The 24,318-nt window shown below is 38.2% G+C and overlaps 1 protein-coding gene and 1 long non-coding RNA gene across 4 annotated transcripts in view; one reads left to right on the top strand and one right to left on the bottom strand.

Moving 5' to 3' along the window:
* Tmem260 (transmembrane protein 260) overlaps nucleotides 1-23,212 on the top strand; it is a 51,364-nt gene extending 28,152 nt beyond the window's left edge. For 2 of the 3 annotated variants that reach the window (XM_070032887.1, XM_070032897.1), the window contains 10 exons: nucleotides 442-482; nucleotides 4,284-4,367; nucleotides 5,846-5,960; nucleotides 7,438-7,607; nucleotides 8,778-8,949; nucleotides 11,539-11,687; nucleotides 14,228-14,404; nucleotides 15,409-15,462; nucleotides 17,379-17,469; nucleotides 20,983-23,212. In XM_070032887.1, coding sequence (XP_069888988.1) covers nucleotides 442-482; nucleotides 4,284-4,367; nucleotides 5,846-5,960; nucleotides 7,438-7,607; nucleotides 8,778-8,949; nucleotides 11,539-11,687; nucleotides 14,228-14,404; nucleotides 15,409-15,462; nucleotides 17,379-17,469; nucleotides 20,983-21,237 — 1,308 coding nt within the window. In that variant the 3' untranslated portion in view covers nucleotides 21,238-23,212. Of the gene's footprint in view, nucleotides 1-441; nucleotides 483-4,283; nucleotides 4,368-5,845; nucleotides 5,961-7,437; nucleotides 7,608-8,777; nucleotides 8,950-11,538; nucleotides 11,688-14,227; nucleotides 14,405-15,408; nucleotides 15,463-17,378; nucleotides 17,470-20,926 lie in introns of all 3 variants that reach the window. The other variant, XM_070032893.1, reaches the window with a different exon arrangement.
* Nucleotides 18,313-22,406, bottom strand: LOC138834144 (uncharacterized). Its single transcript, XR_011374000.1, has 3 exons — nucleotides 22,319-22,406; nucleotides 21,711-21,769; nucleotides 18,313-18,646 (listed from the first exon to the last, which is right to left on the bottom strand). It is a non-coding gene; the product is annotated as an uncharacterized lncRNA (long non-coding RNA).
* Nucleotides 23,213-24,318: the final 1,106 nt, after the last annotated feature.

Genomic DNA, 24,318 nt, shown 5'->3' with positions numbered 1-24,318 from the left:
TTGGGCATAGAATATGTCTCTAGTTTTCTTATATTGGTTAATACACAGAAATACAGCTTGAAGTAGGACCCTTTTAGATTTAAAAAAATCTATCATTATAAAATGACAGGCTATCACATCATAACAACTCTAATCCACCTCCTAAAAAGAACAGTCTATAATAAATGTAAGAAAAAAGCCTAATAATTCATTATTGTGTTAATTATTTCTCCTGGCATAGTTTGATTGACTTAGCCAATTATTTCTAAAATTCTTCCTAAAGGATGTCCAAGATTTCACTGATTTTTAAAACTCCAAAGGCTCTGAAGACTTTATATAAAGAGAGATGTCACAGTTATACTTAAAACTTGTATCTTTTAAATCAAGAACATGAAAATACAATAATCCAGCAAAGCTTCAAATTAATGCTTGTGCAAATAAACTTTTCTCTTTTATGTTTAGGCCAAATCTGAAATAGGATCCAGTATTTCTACAATATTATTGTAAGTATGAAATATTGGGAGTTATTTTAAGTGAATTTTCTCTGAGCTCTCTTTGATGATTTGTAGGGATTTTTCTGAGTCCCTCTCTGCAAAGAAGTATGTCCCAGAAGTAGTTTTCATCTCCATAGTTAATATCGTTTCTAGATCCTGCACATAAAATAGTTAGATAAAATGAGCAGGGCATACAAGAGAAGAAAGATAGGCGTTGGGGTGGGGGGGGGGGAAGAGAGCGCACAAATAAAAAGGGAAGTGTAGCCGGGCACCGGTGGCTCGAGCCTTTTATCCTAGCTACTCAGGAGGCTGAGAGCTGAGGATCATGGTTCAAAGCCAGCCCAGGCAGGAAAAGCTGTGAAACTCTTATCTATAATAAACCACCAGAAAACCAGAAGTGGTACCGGCTCAAGTGGTAGAGCACTATCCTTGAGCTGAAGAGCTGAGGGACAGTACTCAGGCCCAGAGTTCAAGCCCACCACCAACCAAAAAAAAAAGGGGAAGTGTTTCAATGTTAGTTGCATAGAATTGCTCAATGTAGTTTTGTTTTATAAATAAGTTGCTCTTGTTCTAGTTTTTTTTTAATATTTAAAACCTACACAGATTAAAACAACTTGAAAAATATGTAGCAAGTTAAAATATCATACCAAATCAATACCAATTATAATGCTTTAGAATTAATTAATTTTGGTGCCAGCCCTGGGGCTTGAACTCGAGGCGTGGGTGCTGTCCCTAAGCTTTTATGCTCAAGACTAATGCTCTACCACTTGAGCCACAGCTCCGCTTCTGGCCTTTTGGTGTTATTTGGACAGAAGAGTATCACAGACTTTCCTGCTGAGGCTAGCTTTGAATTGCAATCTTTAGATCTCAGCCTCCTGAACTGCTAGACTTACAGGCATGTGCCAACAATGCCTGGCTAAACAGATTTTTAATAATACTAACTAACACTGTTCAAATAGCTCTACGAGTTATTTGAACAAACAACTTTATATATGAAACAGCTCGTAGATTTTCCCCTTCCTTCCTTCCTTCTTCCCTCCCTCTTTTTCTATTTCTCTCTCTCCCTTTCTCTCTCTTTTTTTCTTTTTTACTTTCTCTTTCTTTTTTCTCTTTTTCCCTTTTTTTTGTCAGTACTAGGGCTTGAACTTAGAACCTTGAGCTCTCACACGTTGCCTAGCTTTTTCACTCATGGCCGATGCTCTACCATTTGAGCTTCAGTTCTGGATTTTTTTTTCTGGTTAATTGGAGATAAGGGACTCAGATTTGTCTGCTGTGTTTGCCTTTGAACCCCGATTCTCAGATCTCAGCCTCCTGAGTAGCTAGGATTATAGGCATGAGCCACCAGTGCCCAGCTTGTTCACACAGATTTTCTTTAGCTTACTTACTGGCTTGCTTTCTAACATTTGTCCTTTATTATTATTGTTTTATTGAACAACTTTTTTTTTTGCTTTAAAAAAGATTATCATTATAGAAAATTTAGAAAACACGAGTAAGGAAAAATTTTTGAACAATCTATAATCAAGAGATAATACTATTATAATAGTCTGTTTACATTTGTTTATATTTTTCTAAGCTTTTCATAGTTTGTTTTTAAAACACTGATTTGTGCCCAACACCTTCAATCGGCACACAGGCTAGCACAAAAAAAAAAGATTCATAATATGCATACTATTTTATTAACCTTGTGGTTTTCCCTTTCCTACTATTTTGAAAATATTTTCCTGACTTCAATTATTCTTACATCATCTTTTTTGTCGTTCTTACAACTGATTGTGTCTGTGTGTCTGCGTGTGCCTGTGTGTGTGTGTGTGTGCCTCTGTGTGTCTGTGTGCCTTTCCTGGGCCTGAACTTAGTGGCAGGGCACTGTCCCAGAGGAGCTTTTGTGTTCAAAGCTAGTGCTTTTCCTACTGGAGCCACAGCTCTACTTCGTGCTTTGTCATGGTTAATTAGAGATGAGTCTTATGGACTTTCCTGCCTGGGCTGGCTTTGAACCATAATCCTCAGATCTCAGCCTCCTGAATAGCTAGGACTACAGGCGTGAGCCACCGGTGCCTGGCAGATTTTAAGTATTTCTTTGGGTGTCTGTCTCAAACTTTTATGATTCCTTTTTCTTTTGTTGGGGAGGAGCAGCAGAAGCCACATCTTTTAACAGTTCATTGTTCACTTTGAGTGTACTGTGTCCCTTGGTAGCCCATGTGGAAAGAATGACTGCTTGTTCTTTTCTACCCACCTCTCCAAGGTCATTGGATCGAGCATTCAGGATTACTGTGATACTTTTTACCCTTAGCAAATCCCACTGGATCCCCAAAGAACTCCCAAGAGTAACCCTAGACTGTATATCCAGCTTGTATTAATCGCACATAACAGTCATGTATTTAATGTAAGTTAAATAATAGCTGTTGGGTTTTTAGCCAGAAAAAGGAAAAAAGAAAAAAGGTTAGATGGAAGCGATGGCTAGGGAACTCCACCCACATGGTTGGAGGCCTAGCCCTATACTCTCTGCATGATTGTTTCAGGTGGACAGGAATGTTGAGAAAGGTGGTTCATAATTAACCTACCAGGAAATCCTTCAACGTGATGGGGCCCAATCATCTACCCTCTTCCAGTCAAGCAAATTAAATTCTTTACCCATGCATATCTCTAAATTGCAATCCTGTACAAGGAAATTATTGAATCTAACCTTAGGCAGTGACCATATTTTAGAGCTTACATTTAAGCAACAGTTCTCTAAGAATTAATTTTGAGACTGACTCCATTTCTTTTGAAGAAATAGGCCCCATGCCGGAATCAATTTTTCAAGTGTATTTGCAGATGAGTTAGGCTAGCTTCTCATGGTAAGATGGGTCTCCATTAGTAAAATACACATTGTATATTTTCCTTAATTATGGCATCACATTTTCTCCAGTAAAATTGCCAGTAGGGAGAAGTTTCTTGAGATGGTGTATAAACTTCTTTCTTTATTTAGAAATTTAAAAAAAAAACTGCTACAGCAGTGACTATATTGCAACTTAGACATTTGAAGGTTTCTTATGAATTCATGGAATTAATTAGTTTAATTGGAGAGAGGAGAATAATTTTCTCTGAGATTGCTTAAACATTTTTTTTTTGTTTTTGTTTTTTTTGGGTCTGGTCGTGGGGCCTGAACTCTGGGCCTGGGCGCTGTCCCTCAGCTCTTCAGCTCAAGGCTAGCACTCTACCACTTGAACCACAGCTCCACTTCCGGCTTTTTTCTTTTTGCTTATGTGGTGCTGAGGAATCAAACCCAGGGCCTCAGGCATGCAAGGCAAGCGCTCTACCACTGAGCCACCTTCCCAGCCCCTGCTTAAACATTTTGTAAGCCAAAAACTGTAGACAGGGAAGCTTTCTTAAGAAAGAAGGTAATACAGAAAAGAATGATTACAAGTTCCTAGGCCTTTTTCCCCCCCTCATGATTGAATCTTTAGAAAATTAATTTAATTTTGTCTTCATTTGTTAACTCGTTGGTTACCATATTCACACCACTAACATAAGTTCTTGCAAGCAACTTCTTAGCAGAAAAATCAGGGATGTCCTATACAGTGTACCAAAATAAAAAATGAAAAAATATTGGTCCTGTTACTATCCTAATTTATATATGTTGATAACCAAATATTATATTTGAAAAACATCTTAGAACTGTGTAATTCTTTCCTTAACTTATTAGATGACAAAATAAAACTCCAATCACAGTCCTTAAAATGGGTCAGTGCAAAATCAGATTTTTTTCTAGAGAGAACATTTCTTGGGAATTTATCAAGTATGTTTTCAGCTGATAATGTTTTGATTTTACAGTTCTCAAATAACCAGTATGAAGACAGAGCTCTCATTCAATATCCAAGCCCTTGCAGTCTGGGCTAATATATGTTCTGTAAAAAAGTGAGTAACACAATTCTTTCTCTTGATGTTTTTTTTTTTCATTTTCATGAATTGAATTAGTGGGGTGTGTGGGTGTGTGTGCATGTGTGCTGGTATTCAGGCTTGAACTCAGGGTCTCACACTCTTGCTTGGCTTTTTTACTCTAGGCTGGTGCCTTGAGTCACACCTCCACTTCTTTGGATTAATGTTTAAAAGCTTCCCTTCTAGAATGGTGCCAGTATTTATATTCCATTGAGGCAAATATGTATTATTTTCTTGCTATTTTATTCTGTCCTCTGATTATAAATGATTTCAAACATTTGACCAGTTTATGAGAGTTGAGACAGATAAGTCATTTGATGTCCTAAACCACTGGTGTAAAGCTAATGTTGATTTGCCAAAGAAGCAAACAATTATTTTAATTTTTCTGATGATTAAAAAAGCCTTAAAAGTATAGAATTATTCATTCTTTCTTACTCATTTACTTCCTGATATGTTGGCATAAATATATGTATATGTACCTATATATATGCATATATACATGTACATATATACATATGTACTTATATATACGCATATGCATATATGTATATAAGCATGCATATATTTATAGTTTTCTTTGCTTGGCATTTAGAATCATGTAGATACCATTCTCCTATAGTAAAAAAAATCCTTAAGATCACTTAAATACTGTATGTTATATTCCATCCATTGATTGACTATAGAAGAGTTGTTTATAAATTTGATTGATTGATGGTGCTGAGTATCAAACCCAGGGCCTTGTACATGGTAGGGTAGTGCTTTGTGACTAAGAGACCTCCCTAGCCAGCCTTGGAAAACTCATTCAAAAGGATTAGTAGATTGCGTCTACTTTTCTACTATTATAAGTGATGCTAATACTAAAACACTTGTATAGATTACGTTTATTCATGCTTACAGATTTATTTGTACCTGTATGTCAAATAACAGAATCACCTATTATAGTTTAAGGTTCTTGACAGAGATGTGATCTAACTTTTGTCAAACATTATACTAACGTACCTTCTCATACTACTAAACTCTTTTTTTTCTTTTAAAAATATTTTTTATTATCTTAAAGTAGTTGTATAAAGGAGTTACTATTTAACAAACATTTTATGAACATAATGCATTACAACTAAATTCTTAATACTGTTTTTACATTTTGAAACCCTTGATATATTGTGCATGAAAATAGGCTTCAATTTTTATATATTCTTGACTGCTTCACAAAGTTCATAAAATTATTCATATTTCATGTGAATTTCAACTTTACATCTTTACTACTAAGTTTATAATGCAATTTAATTTTATTATTATGTTTAGTGTCAGTTATTCCAATGAGGATTTTTTTAATTTAAATATTTCTTATTGAAAATGGAAAGCTTCCCAGTTCAGAATATTTCCTAAAGTTTAAGTGTATGTAATATTATGGTATACATACAGGCAACGTTAAACATACTTTTATTATTTATTTTTAGGGACAGACAGAATCCATCACTAGTTCGGCTTTTTACTGCAATGTTTTGCATTTATTCATTATTCTTTGCATGGAGGGCAAATCTAGATATTTCAAAACCACTTTTCATGGGTGTGGTAAGTTTTACTTAGATATATCTTTTAACTAGAAAGTTTGTAAAAATTGTTCAAGTGTGTCTTTCATGAGCCTTGTAGAAGGGCAAATGATTTCAGAATTGTTAAAATTGTACATATGTTCTTATAAGCCACAAATTAAGTCATTGAGCCATCAAAACTGTGGCCGATTTTTAGAGGAAAAAGGTACATTTATTTTTAGTTAACAGAGTAGCCAATTTGAAAAATAAACCTAAGAATTCAGTAGCTGTGTGTGCCTCTGTATGCGTGTGCGCGTGTGTCTCTGAGCCTGTGTATCTGTTTGCAAATATGAGTCCAATTGTACTTCACTTGGAATTTTTTTTAAGGATTTCTCTCTCTCTCTCTCTCTCTCTCTCTCTCTCTCTCTCTCTCTCTCTCTCTCTCTTGATAGATGGATGGATGGATGGATGGATGGATGGATGGTATTAATCCTAATAGGAGAATCTTTATCAACCTGTACCCTTACTTCTTACCTTACCAGTCCCAAAAGAGAACCTGTTTCTATTTTCCCTGGTAGCCATCTGAAGTTAGGGCTTTTCTCTTATATAATAGAAACTCTAAATGAAGATAGCCCTTTTCCAGCAGTTGAAACCAATTGGTGTTTTTGTTGTTGTTGTTTTTGGCTATTGTGCTTGAACTCTGGGCCTATACACTGTCCCTCAGATCTTGAGCTCAAGACAAATGCTCTACCACTTGAACCACAGCGCCACTTCTGGGTTTTCTGGTGGTTTATTGGAGATAAGAATCTCACAGACTTTGCTGCCTGGGCTGGCTTTGAACCTCGATCCTCAGATCTCAGCCTCCTGAGTAGCTAGGATTACAGGCATGAGCCACCAGGTGCCCGGCTCCAATTGGTATTTTTTCAAGAACTAGGAAGTCACCCTGAAAATGGAGGATGTGGCACCATAGTGGGCAAAGGGATGTCCTCCTGCTGCCTCTAGAGTGGGTAGGCTCACCAGTATTCACCATAGTACCATGTAAGACTGGCTCCGCCCCAACCACTCCCACCCATGGGTGCCACAGGTACAGAGTCTGCCCTGGCCTAGTGCTTCCTGTGGACAGTTGTCTTCCAAGGGAAAGGGAGAGTCTCAAAAAGGAAAAGGAAAGTTGTACAGGCCTAGCCCCAGCTGCCAACCCACAGGAAGAAGTCAGGGAGAGGAAGAGAGGAGAGCTTGCTTTTCTATGTAGATAAAAAGGGGGTAAAGTGAAATCATTTTTCTACTTCCTTCACCCTACTTACTACTGGGGTTCAAGGTGAAGGCTACAGTATTGAGATGAATATGTGGTTCCAAGCTGGGGAGGAATGTTTCAAAGCTGGTAAAATAAAGTGACCTGGGGCTAGACTCAGGAGATGAGTTAGGAGGGTCTGAATAAATTATATATTTGTAAAGTACCCACACACCTGACTGACAGAATCAACTTCTTACCTGAACATACAGCTTGTGTGTCTCCTTCATAGGTGGAACGATTCTGGATGCAAAGCAATGCTGTGGTGGCCGTCCTTGCTGGCATTGGTTTGTCTGCACTTGTGTCTGAGACTAATCGAGTGCTGAACAGCAGTGGGCTGCAGCATCTGGAGTGGCTTTCAGCAACTCTGTTTGTAGTTTACCAACTATATTCTAATTACAGGTAACAGCACGTGGTTATCTTTTGGAAAGTAACTCAAGCCAAAAAATATCTGGTCATTTCGATTTTGGAGCTTTATTTTACTTTTCACCTCTATTGGTTTCTAAGACCTGAAATGAGACAGCTTGGTCCGAATGCAGTGATCACCAGGGCAGTCCAGGCTTAGTAACAGGGGATATCTGCACAAGGCTGGATGTTTTATCTTGTTTTGATTTTTTTAATTTACCTAGAGAAATAGAGTAGATAGCAAGTTTCCTGATGAAAAAATAGTTACATCTATATAGTAAGAAGCAGTTATTATGGCACTGATGGCAAAGGCAGGGATGAGAGTATTCCTAGATTGTTTATTTTCTTGGTGATACTAACTTCTTGATTCAACTTCAGGCAGTGTTCCTGGGCTTTGTCAGTTGATGGACCTGATAACTAGAGGAAGGATACTGCCGTTCCTAGTTTTTGCTGCATTGTCTCTCTTGTGGTCCTTTTCTCTATTCATAGAAGGTTCTCTATGAATAGTGAAGTGAGAAGGTCCACTTTATGATTGAAAGGAACTATTTTGCTATAGTGACAAATAGCAAAAAATGTCTAGAGAGAAGCAAAAACTCAATGAACTGTTCCATGCCTTCCTTCTCATTGGTCTTATTTCCTAGAGACTCCTTGGGAGAAAAGAACATAGGGATCTTGGGCTACAGGAAGATGATGGGAAGGACCGACCTCTGCATGCAAGAGTCACACAAGTGTCAAACAAATTTGTGTCAGAAACTGACAGATTTCCCTTTGTATTTCCAAAAGTTCCTTTGGAGAAAATAGAACTAATATGAAATTATCTTCAGTTTTCTGTGCAACCAGAAATTGTTAAATGAAGTTGCATTACTTTCTGGGGAAGAAGTAGCGATTCTTGACCATGAACTGATTCCCTTTGTATAGAAATGATTATAAATTCTAGATGTAAAATAAAGCTATTTTGTTCCTTTACAGTTACCTCCCCCTTTGTTATCAGATGATAGCACTTTTTCATATATATATATATATATCTTGTCAGAGGATAGCAATTAAAACACTTTGAAATGCTAAATGTAGATTGTATGACGGGAAGGAAACAGCAGGGGAAAACAAGCTATTTTTAAAACTGTAGCAAAGATTTGCTGTTTTAACTTTTAAAATCTTTTTATTTAGTATTTGTGACCAAAGAACCAACAATGTGATTGATAAATTTGCAAAGAACCTTCTAGACTCTATGCCTCATGACGCAATCATCTTACTCAGAGGAGATTTACCTGGAAATTCTCTTCGTTACATGCATTACTGTGAGGGGCTGAGACCTGATATTTCATTAGTAGACCAAGAAGTAAGTATATGAAAAATATAGTCAGAATATAGCAATCATCCCAAAACATTTTTTTTTAATCCTTTTAGCCAGATAATAATACACACCTATAGTTCTTGGGAAGCCAAAGTAGGAGGTTCACGAAAGTCTAAGACTTAAAGAGTAACCTGGACAATGTAGTGATACTACAAATAAACACATAAATAAACTTCAAAAACCAGTGATGGACATAATTTTCATGATCTATTGATGGTGAATTTTTTGTTTTGTTTTGGTTTTGCCTTTTTGAGACAGGAGGATCTTTCAATGTAACCTCAAACTCAGAACCTGCCTCGGCTTCCTGCGTGCTGGGATTACGAAAGTGTGACACCACACCTAAGTCATAATCATTCTTAGGTCGAATGTTTATCACATTCTTTGGCTTATTTCATAGCTCATGGCATAAATTATATGACTTGTCTCTTTCTCATTTAAACTGAATAGTTTTTATTAAAAATTAATATGTTAGTTAGGTACCTAAACTCCTACCTACTCGAAAGGCTGGGATCTGAGGATCACAATTCCAAGCTAGCCCCAGCAGGAAAACCCATGATACTCTTGTCTCCCAGTTAACCACCAAAACACCAGAAGATAGAGAGCACTAGCCTTGAGCAAAAAAAAAAAAAAAAAAAAAAAAAGTGAGGGACAGTGCCCAGGCCCTAATTTCAAACCCCAGGACTGGCACAAAAAAAAAAATTAATATCTTTTGGGGCTAGGAAGGTGGCTCAGTAGTAGAGCACTTGCCTTGCATGCTTCAGGCCCTGGGTTCAATTCCTCAGCATCACATAAGCAGAAAAAAAAAAGCCAGAAGTGGCGCTGTGGCTCAAGTGGTAGAGTGCTAGCCTTGAGCTGAAGACCTGAGGGACAGTGCTCAGGCCCAGAGTTCAGGCCCCATGACCGGACCCCCCCCCCAAAAAAAAAATTAATATGTTTTATGTTCAATTCAAATAACATGTTAGGTCTGTAGCTCACATAATAAAACCTGAAAATATTTATTTTATTATGTTTGTTGTATTGTAAAATCGTTATTATTTCTTGAATATTTAGTGAGTTCACTCATTCAAATTAACACTGTCCACTGGCCTAGGAGCTAAAATATATTAGGTTAAATATAAAATAAATCAATCAGTGAGTAAGAGAGCAGTTCACTTTGCTATATAACTTTTGCATAAACTTTATCAATCTTATGACAAAACTATGTTAGAAGAATTTTGAAAATTTTGATGGCTTTTAAAACAATTTTCTGGAATTGGAAAATAGCATTTTCAGAGTAGTCATTAGGAAAAGAGAAATTTTTAATCTTGAAAGAATAATGATAAATTCAGTCAAGCAGAATATCAGGCAAATACTTGTTTTGATAAATTGTGTTGAATTAATAATTAGAATTTTGGGAGAAAACTATACAAAACACTTCCAGATGCCTTATGTGAAAATTTTTGCAAACTACACATGTAGTAATAAGTTATTCTCATTTATATTTGCACACAAGTTGGTGAATTTTTATCTTCAGTCTAATTTCTGGCAAAAGCTAGCTTATTTATTAGTACGTGCTATTGTACTATATTTGGGGGGAGGGGGGGACTTGAACTCAAGGTCTGGTGCTTTCGCTTGTGCTGATCACTTGGGCTATGTCCCCACTTCAGGTTTTTTGCTGGTTAATTAGAGAATGTCACAGGCTTTTCTTCCTGGGCTGATTTAAACCATGATTCTCAGATCTCAGCCTCTAGAGTAGCTAGGGTTACAGGCATAAGCCACTGGCACCCAGCCAAACAAAAGGGTTTTTTAACTTTGAGGCTTAGGTTACGACATGATTGTACTTATGAAGGGCAGAATTATAACTTACTTATTATAGGTTCTTTTGAAGAAATGCATGAGAGAGTGTAGATATGTTACATGTCTGTGTTTTATCTAGGTTGTCGAGTTTGGCCATCAGAGAAATTTCAGCCAGGTGCTGTAGGCCTAGAGTTCTACTGGAGGAATGTTCAGAGTGTTAAAGTAACATACCATGGAGCTGAAGAGACTGGAAGTGTCTGACTTCCAGTGATGCTGTTCTGAAAGCCAAGTGCACATTCCCCATGAATAAGAATGGGGAATTCATCTGGACTGTAGGTCAAATGCATGAGGCTAAATGAAGTTAGGTATTAATGTCATGGGTGATAGACATCTTAACACATAGGATCCAAGGTGTAACTCACTCTTTTTTTCTTTTCTTTTCTTTTTTTTATCAGTTGTGGGCCTGAACTGTAGGCCTGGACACTGTCCCTCGGCTCTTCAGCTCAAGGCTAGTGCTCTACCACTTGAGCTATGGCACCACTCTTGGCTTTTTCTGCTTATGTGGTGCTGAGGAATTGAACTCAGGGCCTCGTACATGCAAGGCAAGCACTGTACCACTGAGCCACCTTCCCAGCCCGTAACTCACTCTTAAAAGAGTACCCCTATGATTGATTCCTCGCTTGTTTAAATGTATTTTTCAGTCATTTAATGAGTTGTTTACACTTTTCCTAGTATTTGATTAGCTTGATTCTTTCAGGCAATACACTAAAAGTATGGCCTTCGATGATTTTTCTACAGATGATGACTTATGAGTGGTATTTACCCAAGATGGCAAGGCATTTACCAGGAGTCCATTTTCCTGGAGACCGGTGGAATCCTGTGGAAGGAGTATTACCCAGTGGAATGGTCACATTTAATCTTCATCACTTTCTTGAAATAAATAAACAGTAAGCATTCTTTTCATATAATAGCTTTTCTAAAATCTTAAGCTTTTCTAAAATTGTTTCTGTAGCAGCTGTGCCTCATCCAAAAGACCAATTTTCTACACCTATTTCCCTGTCACCGGTGAGATTATCTTTGTAATTAAATTGAATATCTGTGCATAAATGAGGCCAGGCAGAAATAAATGTTATTGTTCTGGGTAAAGGAAAAATAAAGACAGATTAGCAAGAACAGCAAATAAGATCTTAGCACAATTCTGAGAAATTGGAGATGTGCCTGCCTACTTGAAATCATGGCAGGTGGATCGCAAGCAATTACAGTTTCCTCCTGATCAACACCGTAGACCCCTTTTAAGTGCAAAGCAATTTTTTTTCAGGAATAATCACTATATAAAAATAGCTTAAGGATTTTTATAGAGGATAAGACATTTTTATAAATAAGAAAAACGCCTACAGTTTATGCTAGCTGAGAATAAAATAAGAGAATTGTGAATTCTATAGTTGAGAACATAAAATTATTTTGTAGTTAAGGTCAAGAATAAATAACTCCTTCAATGGTATAGTGTTGAACATTTCTCCTGTCCATGAAATGCTTGGGTTCATCTAGAGCTTACGAAGAAAATCTTATTTCATGATTTTTTTTCTTGTAAAGACTTGGAAAAAAAAATTCCAAAGTTTTCAGTGACAGATATTTTCAGTGGCTCATGAAATAATATAAGTTCACCCTCTAAAATATATTCCTTTAACCACTTCCCTCCTGTTACATAAAAGTAAATTTTTACTGCACTTTTTATCATATATCTTGGTACAAGTTTTTGTTTTTTCTGCTGATTGTTGTGCAATTACCATTTACACACATGGCTTTTCACAGTCTGTTTTGGGTTAATATTTATCATTTCAAGTGCCATGTAGAAGCCTTATCTCTCGTTTCCAATTTTCATGCACATATTAAAGAATTTACAAGAAAAACTATTCAATAATATTTATCCAGGTATTTTCCTGGTCTGTGGCTGTTCCTTCAGCCTTAATATCCCAACTCCCCTCTGATGTCATCCCCCTCTTCGGAAGATATTCTGTTAGCATTCCTACTAGAGTATGACTGTTAGCTGTGGGTTCTCTTTAATCCTCCCATTATCTGGAAATGATTTTATCTCACCTTTATTTCTTAAGGTTTGCAGATGTAGAATTCTGGGTTGATGATTATTTTCCCCAGGAATTAAAAAATGTGATTTTTTTTTTAAAGACACTTTTGACTTGTGTGTTTTCTGATGAGAAACTTCATTCAAGTTATTGATTGTACTATAAATTGAAATGTGACAGTTTTCCCTGGCTACCTTCAAGGTTTTTTGTTTGTTTTTAGTTGTCAGCAGTTTGATTATGATGAGTCCGCATGGGATTGATGTTCTTTTTAGCTTAATAACCTGTTTTGGGTTTGCCGAGTTCCTTAAATTGTCTTTTGTAAAATGGAGACTGCCAGGTTGTCCTAAGACTACATTTTTTTTTTTTGTCAGTCATGGGGCCTGAACTCTGGGCCTGGGTGCTGTCCCTCAGCTCTTCAGCTCAAGGCTAGCACTCTACCACTTGAGCCACTGCGCCACTCTGGTTTTCTGAGTGGTTTACTGGAGATAAGAGTCTCATGGATGTTCCTGCCCGAGCTGGCTTTGAGCTGCCATCCTCAGATCTCAGCCCCCTGAGTAGCTAGGATTACAGGCATGAGCCACCGGTGCCCAGCTAAGACTACCTTCTTTTAGTTATGGTTCCAATGTCTTTTCTATCTTCTAAACATTTGTAGCCATAGTTCTGAGTCCCACATGCACTATTGCATGTATGGTCCAGGACCTGGGTGGTCATCTGTTCTGTCATCAATTTTGTAAATCCCATTCAGAATCAGATCTGTTGACAGGTTGGGCTAACAGCTCAGCAGCATGTTAGCAGTTCGTATCCAGTCTCGGTTCTGGTCACCTTAGTACTTTCCAGCCCCCTAGGCCTTTCATTCACACTTAAGCTGGGGTGTTTTGTTTTGTTTTGTTCTGCTGTGTGTGTGTGCGTGCGCACGTGCATGCACTTGCACATGCTGCTACTGCTACTGGGTTTTGAACTCAGGACCTTCTGCTCTCACTGGGGATATTTTGCTCAAGGCTGGTACTCTATCACTGGAACCAGCTTTTTCCTGGTTAACTGCCCAGGCTGGCTTGGAACTGTGAACTGCCTTCTGAGCAGCTGAGAATATAGACATGAGCCATTGGCTATTTCTGTTTTTACCTATAAGATAAAAAGAGATATGGAAGGCCACATGTTAGGCAGTAGCAGAGCAGGTTTCATAGTAATAAGGCTTGATCCCAAGTGATGGGAAGATGTGTCTCCTTACTACCGCCCTCATAAGCAATAGTTTTACACTAAGATTACTTGGGAAAGATTTAATAAACCAAAATGTTCATAAATGGTTTGTTGGTAACTAAAGTTTAAGAAGTCATAAAGGAACTTTCTAACTTAAAACTTTGAGTTTTAACTTAGAAGCACGCCATGTATTTTTATCTCTTTGATAGAAAAGAAACATTTGCTTGCATTGGAATCCATGAAGGTGACCCGACCTGGAGAAAGAACTATTCACTTTGGCCTTGGGGCTCTTGTGACAAATTAGTTCCTTCAGAGATTGTATTCAACCCTGAGAAATGGATTACACTAACAAGAAACCTTTATAATTGGACTGAAGAATATGGAAGGTATAAACAGTTACATTTTTAAGTAGAAGATAGCAGCTGTATTTGCCTAAAAATGATTACATTTTGAGATGCTATAGTGAGACCTTGCCTCAAAAACAAAACAACAGAATCCTATGAACAGAAGCTATAAAGGTCAATGTAATAGAATATACCACATTGTGTAACAGGCCAGAGCTAGGTAACCAGGCATGCATCAAAGCACTCTGCCTCCATCCACAAAGAAAAGAGAAAATAACACATCTTGGATGTGTCGTTCAAATGGGAGAGTGGAAAAAGCCAAGTGAGAGCTCAAAACCCTGAATTTAAGCCCCAGTACTGGCACAAAAAAAGGAAAGGGAAGGGAAGGGAAGGGGCAAGGAGGAAAGAAGGAAAAGAAAAGAAAGGACAGGAAGAAGGAAGGGAGGAAAGAAATAATGAATGAAAGGAAAAGGAAGGAATAGAGAAAGAAAGGAAAAGAAAGATCTTCAGACAGCTGATGACAAGTATGTATGTACAGTACTACTTATTATCTTCATTCTATTAAAATAGATATGTAATTGTAAATTTTCAATTAAGAAAAAACAACAAATGGTGTGATCAATGTCTTCAAGCAGCATCAGAGCTCCAGCAAGTTTCTCAAAGCCATGGGGGAGGAGGGCTTCTGGACACTTTCTCTGCATTTCATTTTTTGTAGACATTATTATTTGCTGCCCATAAAGTATCATAGTTGCTTATACCTTTCTTCACCATCTAGCTTGCACCTAATAGCTCTTTGGAAGAGCTGACCCCTACTCTTCCCCCTACCTCTAGCCTTCCTATTCCCCTCACCCAATCTCTTCTTTACTATCTGGAGGCACTGGAACTCATTATGCAAACCAAACTTCTGATACATTGACTTTTTTAATTTGATCACTATCAGTACTTCAATATCCAGCAGATTTGAATGGTCTTATAAGATTATAAAACAAACATCTGTCTATATCAATAAATGTAACAGAAAAATTTTATTTTTCTTGAAACTGAAGGTTTGATCCATCTTCTTGGGAAGCTGTGGCCAATGAAGAAATGTGGCAAGCCAGGTAACCAATATTCGTTTTGGTCTTTGCAGTCCATTTTTATTACTTTTGCAGCACTGGAGATGATCCTAGGCCCTCATGCTTCCTGCACAAGTACTCTACCGCTTGAGTCATGCCCCCAGCTCTGCAGTCTGTTTTTTGATATGGCGGAGAAGTAGCCTAAAACACTTTTCACTTGGGACCCAGAGATGTGTTAATAAAAATAAGTTATGAACAATTATTTGGTTTGAGGCATTGTACTAATCAACCCACAAAGAAGCTTCCTTAAACCTACTTTATTTAAAAAACAAACAAAAAACTAGACATACAGAGAGTTTCCAAGGCTACTCAGCTACAAGTGATAGAGTCCAAATCTCACATCTGACTCTGAGACATCTTAACAACTATATTCCTACTTTAGCTAAACTAACGTGAGTCAGATCTGTTGAATGTAATTTGTTTATTTCAACCTTTGCTTCCTTTGTAATGTGTCTGTGGGTTATGAAAGCCCTCAGTTATTGCTTACTAGAGGCCAGCACTACACCAGCCTTCAGAGCTTCATACATGAATACAACACAGCCCCTACCCTCATAGAGCTCTCAGTCTGATAGAGCACACTGATAGAGCTGCAGAAATTTGACTCTTGTTCAGGGAGAGAAGTTATACTTCCCATATAAAGTATTTAAGATATTATTGTTGATATTATTGTTTTTTATCAAATATATTTTATTTTAAATTTTTTATTATTATAAAGGAGATGCACAGAGAGATTAAAGCTACCTACGTCATGTAAATAGTACATATCTTTTTGGACAATATCACCCCTACACTTGTTCTCTCCCAGTGTTTCCCTTCCAGCCCTACCCACAAGTTGTATAATTCATTTTCAACATAGGATCCAGTGAGTACCACTGCTGCATTTGTTTACCCTTTGTGCCTCCATTTCTGTGCCTCCCCTTCTACTCCCAAAGACATATAAACAAACCCTGGTATTTTTTTTAAATAATCAAAACAACCAAGACTAGCAGTCTTGGGCCTAAAGATTCTAAGTAATGCTGACGGAAGTATTAATATATATGGAATGCTTCTTTCGGCAAGAATGTATTGATGCCCAGTCTGTACCATGAATTGTGTACCATTAATTGAGTTATGATAAAGGCTTACATATTTTAAGTAGGTTTATAATGATTTGTCAAGCTATACAACTCCAGCATAAAGATTACAAAAACAGATCCATGTCACTAGTTTTTGAACAGCCAGAAAATGGCATTCTGAAGTTGCTAGTCTAACCATAGGGACAAATACTTGCCTTGAAGACCTGATCAAAGATGCCTGCATAGTTCTTCATTGTGACTGAATGCAGGAAAGCTGGGGGAAATCACATAAAAGAAGAAAATAGGCCATTATTCATGCAGGTATTGGTTTAATTGATGTGCTGAATACAATGTGAATGGGTTCATTTGGTCAGTGAGTCCAGCTATCTTTGGAGCACTGGCCCCACGTGGCAGGAGTGCCTGTGATGGTCTTCAGGGATATGCTGGCAAAGGCCGCGCATCTCCCCCTCCCAGCTGCTCTGGCATGACAGTGGTGAACATCTGGAGTAGACCAGTCATGACAGCCATGAGGAACGGACACTTTTTCCTGAAGATTTGCTATTAAATGTATCTTGGGGATAGTATCTTGGTTCTAAGTAAACTTACATAAGTGTGGGAAACTTAAAAATAATACAATAGGAGGTCTTAGGAGAGTCAAGTGGTAGCATGCATGTTTGCCTAGCAAGTACAAGCCCCAAGTTCAAACCAAGAACAAAAGCAAAAAAAAAGTGTGTTGGGGCAGGGATGGAATTGTATATATCATACCAGTTGAAAGCATGGAGATTTGGCCCTGAATGAAAACTTGATGTTGTGATTTTAATGAAGATTCCCCTCTCCTACCCACAGGATGAAAACCCCATTCTTCATCTTTAGCCTGGCAGAAACCGCAGATATGCCGTCCAGTGTGAAAGGTCGACTCTACACTCATGCATATAACGTATGTGACTCTGGTAGACAGAGGGATCTTTGGAGGGAAGGCAGTAGAGGCTGGAGTGTTTTTTGTTTTGTTTCCAGCTTATTGTGGGCATTGTATCTGTGGGCTAATGCTCAATTGTATCACCGTGTATGAAGTGGATAATTGGTAGACACACAAAATATCTGTGTCTTTACTGGTATGTTACCATCCATGGTAAAGGAGACTGTGGATGAGAATAAGTTCGAGGTCCTGCTGTGAGAGCTTATCCTGGATTACCGAGGTGGGTCTGATGTGATCACAAGGAGAGTTATAGAAAGCAGTTAGAGCCAGGATGCTGGTGGCTCACGCCTGTAATCCTAGATACTCAGGGGGCTGAGATCTGAGGATCGCTGTTCAAAGCCAGCTTGGGCAGGAAAGTCCATGAGACTCTTATCCCCAATTAACCACTAGAAAACCAGAAGTGGTGCTGTGGCTTAAGTGGTAGAACGCTAGCCTTGAGTTGAAAAGCTGAGGGACAGTGCCTAGGCCCAAAGTTCAAGCCCCACAACGGACAAAAAAAAAACAAAAAAACAAAAAAAAAACGTGAGCCTAAAACTTTAAAAGATTAGTTCTCATGGCCTTCCTAACCAAGCATGGAACCCTGAGTTCAAACCCTAGTAGCTCAAAAAAAAAAAATTAGCTTGCATATCTCAGTCATAGCAAATCCTGTTCATCTCTATATAGGGTCTATAATCCTGTGAAAACCGGGCATCATTTTTTAAATAATTTTTGAGATTAAGTGATTACATAAATTTCACAGTATTGTGAGATAGTGATACCTAAAGTCACAAACATATTTTAAACTTCACAAGGCAAATTGTCATTATCACGATCTAAAATGTTTGTGAATTCTATGAGCTTTCGCAATAGAACAGTGTCTCCCACATCGGGTGATATGTCCATTTCTTTCCTTTTGCTGTGTGTAAGCTGTTCCTTCTCTCCCTCTCCTTCCCTCCCTCCCATTGCTGCCCTTGAGTTGCTTAGTTCGTTTTCATCAATATCCAGTCCAGGCAATATTTTTGTGGTGAAATCAGAGACTTCCAGAGAGTTCCTGTTCTCACTGGATAGTTCCTCTTCTCACTGGTGATGTCTGCGGGAGTCAGTTGTCAAGCTGCTGCTGAAACTCATCTGTGGATTCCTTGTCACAGCAGACTTTATGCTTTTCAGCAAATGCAAAGGATAGCTATGGTTATGGCTCCAGGTATACAGTAACATTCATGAAACAACACTTATAAGACAACACAGTCCACCCCAGTACTAGGTTTTCAACAATATTCTTGTTAAGTATAAAGAATATTTGTGATTATATACTTCCTTACTTGGTAGCTTCTTCATTTAGTAAGTACAGAAGTAGTAAGAGAACAAGGAGAACCCAGCTCCCATAGGAATAAATTAAAGATATCCCCAATGAACTGACAGTTCTCCACAGAGATTAATGTCAGAGGAATGTAGAGAAAAGAAAGTAGAATTCCACATAGTGAGAAATTATTGGTTACTTAATGCTCAGCACATTTGATTCAGTCATCCAATTGCCTCAATTACAGAACACTCTAGAAAGGTGGTGTGATTGTTCCAAAGAATTGTAGATAGGTCATATGGAGCCTCTGATGCTAAGCAGCAGGTGGGGAAACAAAAATTCCTTGAAAGGCTGTCTGTATTTTGGACCCCAAACCCTTATAGTTGTGAAAAGCAGTTTATTGAGTGGCTACTTAGTATCAGTAGCTTGCTATACCTTTACCCACATTCTTCCTTGGAGAGAAGCTGGGGAAGAGGAGCAACTGAGAAAAAGAGAGATTAAGAACAAAGGGTAGAGAAACAGATTAAAGGGAAGAGGCTGACTTATTAGCGTTGATGTACATGAAACTGCTTCTTGTGACCCTTTACTCTTTCATACAAGAAAAGGAAAACAGCTTACACTAAGCAAAAAGAAAGAAATGTAAATATCACCTGATGTGGAAGAAATAATTGTATTGTCAAAGCTCATAGAATTCACAAACTTTATAGACCATGATAATGACAGTGTGCCTTATGAAGGTTAAAATGTGTTTAATGACTTTAACTAAATAACACTATTCCACAATACTGAGAAATATGTGAAATTATGTAATCACTTAATCTCAATTTTAAAAAATACAAAGTTTGGGGCTGGGAAGGTGGCCCAGTGGTAGAGCGCTTGCCTTGCATGCATGAAGCCCTGGGTTCGATTCCTCAGCACCACATAAGCAGAAAAAAATTTTCCGGAAGTGGCGCTGTGGCTCAAGTGGTAGAGCTCTAGCCTTGAGCAGAAGAGCTGAGGGACAGCGCCCAGGTCCAGGGTTCAGGCCCCACGACCGGATCCAAAAAAAAAAAAAGTTTGGAATGTTCTAAAACAATGAGATTCACCATAAAACACTCCAAAATTAACATTTTTTTAAAAAAAGGAACTAAGAGAGAGGTTGCTGTAAAAGGCAACTTGAAGCCTGGGACTTACTAAATATCAAAATGATATTGTGGATTGTGGAATTTGAGATGTGCATTGGTCTTGCTCTGGAGTAGAAGTAGAGACAGTAATATAATTGGTCCCTTTCAACTAAATGATACTGTGGATGCAATTTTAATTAAAAAAATAGATAAATACTTGTCCCATAGAAAGCATCATTGCTATTTTGTGCTCAGAGTCTACTGGAAAATTCCTGGGAATCCAGCTCTGGTGTGGTGGTCCCCAACAAGGCTGGCAAGCAAGCATAACACTCCATTTTACAGATTTGTGTCTGCATTTTTTATGTTAAACTTTAATGTACTTTTCTCTGGAAATGTCAATATCAAATGCTAACAATTAGCACTGTGTCTGATGTTGAAAAATCAGATTTCTGAATTCTTGTGGATGAGTTTTAACTATCAAGGTCATAAACTATAAGCTACTGTGAAGATTTTTAGAAGTCTCACTCAAAGGCTGTCTCTGAAATTCTCTTTTATGTCCATTACAATAATGGAATTGTTTGGATCATTTTTATTGTTGCTAATTATTACTGTTTTTAATGTGGAGAAAAATTCACATAAATAATGTGGAGCAAAATTTCTAAATTCCTTCCAGTTCTTTTTTCCAATCAGTCTGCTAAAGAAAGCTATTTTTTCTCCAGCAGCTAAATTTAGAGTTTCAACCTCTCTGCCTGTTGAGTAAATAGCTTTCCACCAGTTAGCACTAAATCCTTTCCCAGAAGATCTTTCTGGAGGAAGAGCATTTTGTCCTAACACATGTGTCTCGGGTTCCCCCCTCAACATCTGAAAACCCCAGAAGCAGTTTGAGATGAAGCATATTTGCCTCCTGCTACTGTAATAATTACAGTAACATCCTTGCATTTTCTGCATGGCCTAGCAACAATTAGATTTTTACTGTAGGCTGCTTGGATTTTTTTTCCCCCCTTGTGTTATTAATTCCTCTGTGTTTTCTGTTTTTGAGGGGAAAAAAGAGACAAAGAACAACAATGGAATAGCAACATTTTTGCTGTTTTCCAGTTGTATAAGGAGATTGTCAATTTACAAAAGGAGCACCCAGTGAATTGGCACAAGAACTATGCCATCGCCTGTGAGCGGATGCTGCGTCTTCAGGAGAGAGACACAGACCTGGAAGTCCTGTTGTCTGAAACCATCAAACATTTTCGTCTCTACACTCAAAAAGCACAAAATGATCCCCAGCTAGCTGATATTTCAGTTGCTCTCAATCACCTAAGAAAAGAACTGCAAAGTCTGAGAAATAGGAAAAAAGCCTGACCCAGCAAGAAGTGAAAAACTGCTTGTCATTTTGCTTCCAAAATTCTGAAGTCCAAAAGTTTTTCCTCCAAGCAAAAACAAAAACAAAGCAAAACAAAAAGCTAGCAGCACTGCATCAGGATGCTCCACCTGAGATGTACTATGTATGCAAATTCTGTTTATTCTGTGTTCCCAAATTAGCATTTCCACAGAGGCTTTCAGAAACATCCTTCCACACTCACTCACCAAATGACTAGGTCCGATACTAGGTTCTACATGACTAGTTTTCTTATACTGAAACTATTAATCATAAGTCTTTTAAGGGCTGTGCTTATTAGGATCAGTTTTAAAAGTTAAATTCTTAAAATCTTCATACCAACTCCAAGATGCTTTCTATTTCTTGCAAGTGAAATGGTTTTTTTAAAAGAAGGAACCTTGATATGCTTCATTTAAGTAATGGCTTGTTCCACAATCTCATACTTCATACTACTTACCTTTCCCAGTAGGTGTTATTCTGAAAAAAGTTTGAATCATACTGTACCCGGTAGTTTTCCTACAATCACCAAAAAGAAAAGCTAATTTAATGTTTGCTTATTTCAGTTACAGAAATGAATGGCAAATAAAAAGTATTTTCTATTTATTCAATTTATTTCATATTTATGTATTACTTCTTTTAGACTCACAGATCTAGGCCCAATAATTAGTAGGCTCCTGCCGCCCAAATGCAAAAAATAAAGGGGGGGGTGTGATTATTGGGGGATGGGGAAGTTGTTCAATAAATTCATTTCTGTTACAAGCATCTTTTATACACATTACTAAAGAGAACAGAGTAAGAAATGCAAATAATGGTTCTTTATTTTATTATGACAGTTAATTAATAGCAACCTGTTTTAATGAATAAAGTCACTCAGAGTCCTTCAGCACTTCCTAAGTAGAGGCCAGAATCCGTAGGGATTCTTTTCCCCCCAATTGTATAGCTCCTAGACTCCAAGCACCATATAGGCCCCTGTATAGAAATGCTCACTAATGAAGAGGGAGGGCCAGAAGCTTGTCTGCATTCAAAGATCACTGGTGAGTCATTCAGCAAGAAAAGGCCCCTTACCAGGAATAGTCACAGTTCCGTGGCATTGTACTAGCAAAAGGGTCTGATCAAAGGTCTCCTGTGGCGCTTGCATGGTTCCCTTTCATACTACGACCATAATTAAAACCACTAATTCTCTTTTAAAATGCTGCAGGATGCCATGTAGGCATCTGTCTGGAGTGTCCTTTGTGATGTCATAAGCTGTTAAGGACCGGTGCCGAGGGCTTTTGAGCGAAATGCCAGTCATGAAGGTGCTTCAAGACAAGGGTGCCTCTAAAAGCTTGACAGGGCCTTGACTGCACAATTCGAGCTGAATTTGCCCCTTGTCAGCTGCCAGTAAATAAATCTCAAAGGGGGAAAAGCTGAAGTTTCATTACCTGATCCATGGGGCTTTGTTGGTTTTGGCATCACACAGGGGAAGCTCTTGCCCCGCCATTCTCTGGATTTGAAGATGTCCATTGGAGCCTGCAGTGCCTGGACAGGGTTCAGAGCGGAACCTTTTGAAGAGTGTCAATAGTTGTAACAGTTCAGCTGTTAGGAAGACAAATAAATGGAGGAGCTCATTAATCCGCTTTTGGCTCTCAGTGCCTTTTGCCCTTTTATCACAGCCTTATTAGGCTCCTACTCATCTTGAACCAGAAAAAAATGAATTGAAGTTGTTGAGGACTAATTGGCAAAGACTTTTAATCATGGGCCAAGAACTTTCACTGACTTGAAAGTAACTTCTCCACAGGGAAGAGCTAGAAACCTGGTTTACCTTAAAACCAAAATGTGTTGGAGTTCAGTGTGGTGTAAAATTTAAGAAAGCGTTGATAAATTGTCTTAAGTGTATCCATTTGAAAGAAATTATGCAAGATTATGATTTTTTTGTACTTGTCTGGGAAAAATAATAAAATACAAAGATTCCTTTAAAAATGCATTGTCTTTATTGGTTCAGAAAAGATGACATGTATATGTGAACTGATGTTTGAACATCTCTACCCACTAGTATGAATGTTTATCTGCATGCCTATATGTTCATACAGTCATTGAAGAACCTTATTATAAGTAATATTTTTCTATTAGCCTTAACAATGGCATTGAAGGCCCCTTTTTAAGACTATCTACTTTTAAATTTCATGTCTCTGCCCTCTAAGGAATATATATGTCTGAAGATGCTGCGTGTGTTGATCGTTCATAAAACATATAGATTATCTGGTATTTGTGCCATGGTGGCTTGTGGCCACTCTGTCTTTGAGAAAGTATATGACCCAGGGTAGATGGATCATGGTTATTGAAATTTCTACAAAAAAATGGAGATGAGGTTTAGAGATGGATGTTGGGCTTCAGTCCCAGACCAATGGTTTGAGGAATGCTTTCCCCTCTACAAGCTTCTTTCTCTTTTTTTCCTTCCCTTTCATTTTCCTTTCCTTTCCTTTCATTTTTCCTTTCCTTTCATTTTCCTTACATTTCCTTTCGTCCCTTGTTTTCTCTTTCTCCCTCTCCCCCTTTCTCTCTTTTCCTTTTTCTCTTCATTTCTCTTTTTCTCTCTTCCTCTCTTTCCATCTCTCTTCTTCTCCCCCCCCCCCCCCCCCCGCTTTCTTCTCTTACTTTCCTGGGCTAGTGGACAACACCATAAAATTCAATAGAAGGGGTGTCCTTCAGTCTAACCCCCTGGCACTGAAGAGGATGTGAAGATGACTACTCATGCAGGATTTGGCCAGCGTCCCAGGGGTGCCGTAGCTTGGCCGGATGACAGGAACCCCACAAGGCCAACTTCTGCCTGGACTTTGGCCTGAGGAGCAAGTGGGAGCCAGCGAAACTGTCAGCCTCTCCACATGTTGCAGTGCCCTGCTGCCCTGGCATGGAGGCTGGCATACACCAAAGGCAAGTGGAAAAGGGCCGTATGGGCTTGGTGTTATCTGACAAACCACCAAGTGTGTTGGGTTCCCTGTCCCCTCCGCACCCTCTGATGGGAGCGTGCGCATCTATGGTGCTCATTCTCCTCTTCTCCATTTTTTACAAGGACCTATTTGTTTTTC

Source organism: Dipodomys merriami, unplaced genomic scaffold (assembly GCF_024711535.1).
Source record: "Dipodomys merriami isolate MVZ:Mamm:240054 unplaced genomic scaffold, mDipMer1.0.p SCAF_1, whole genome shotgun sequence".
NCBI lineage: Eukaryota > Metazoa > Chordata > Mammalia > Rodentia > Heteromyidae > Dipodomys > Dipodomys merriami.
The sequence above is the reverse complement of the archived record's forward strand: the minus strand, read 5'-3'. Positions and strand labels throughout refer to the sequence as shown.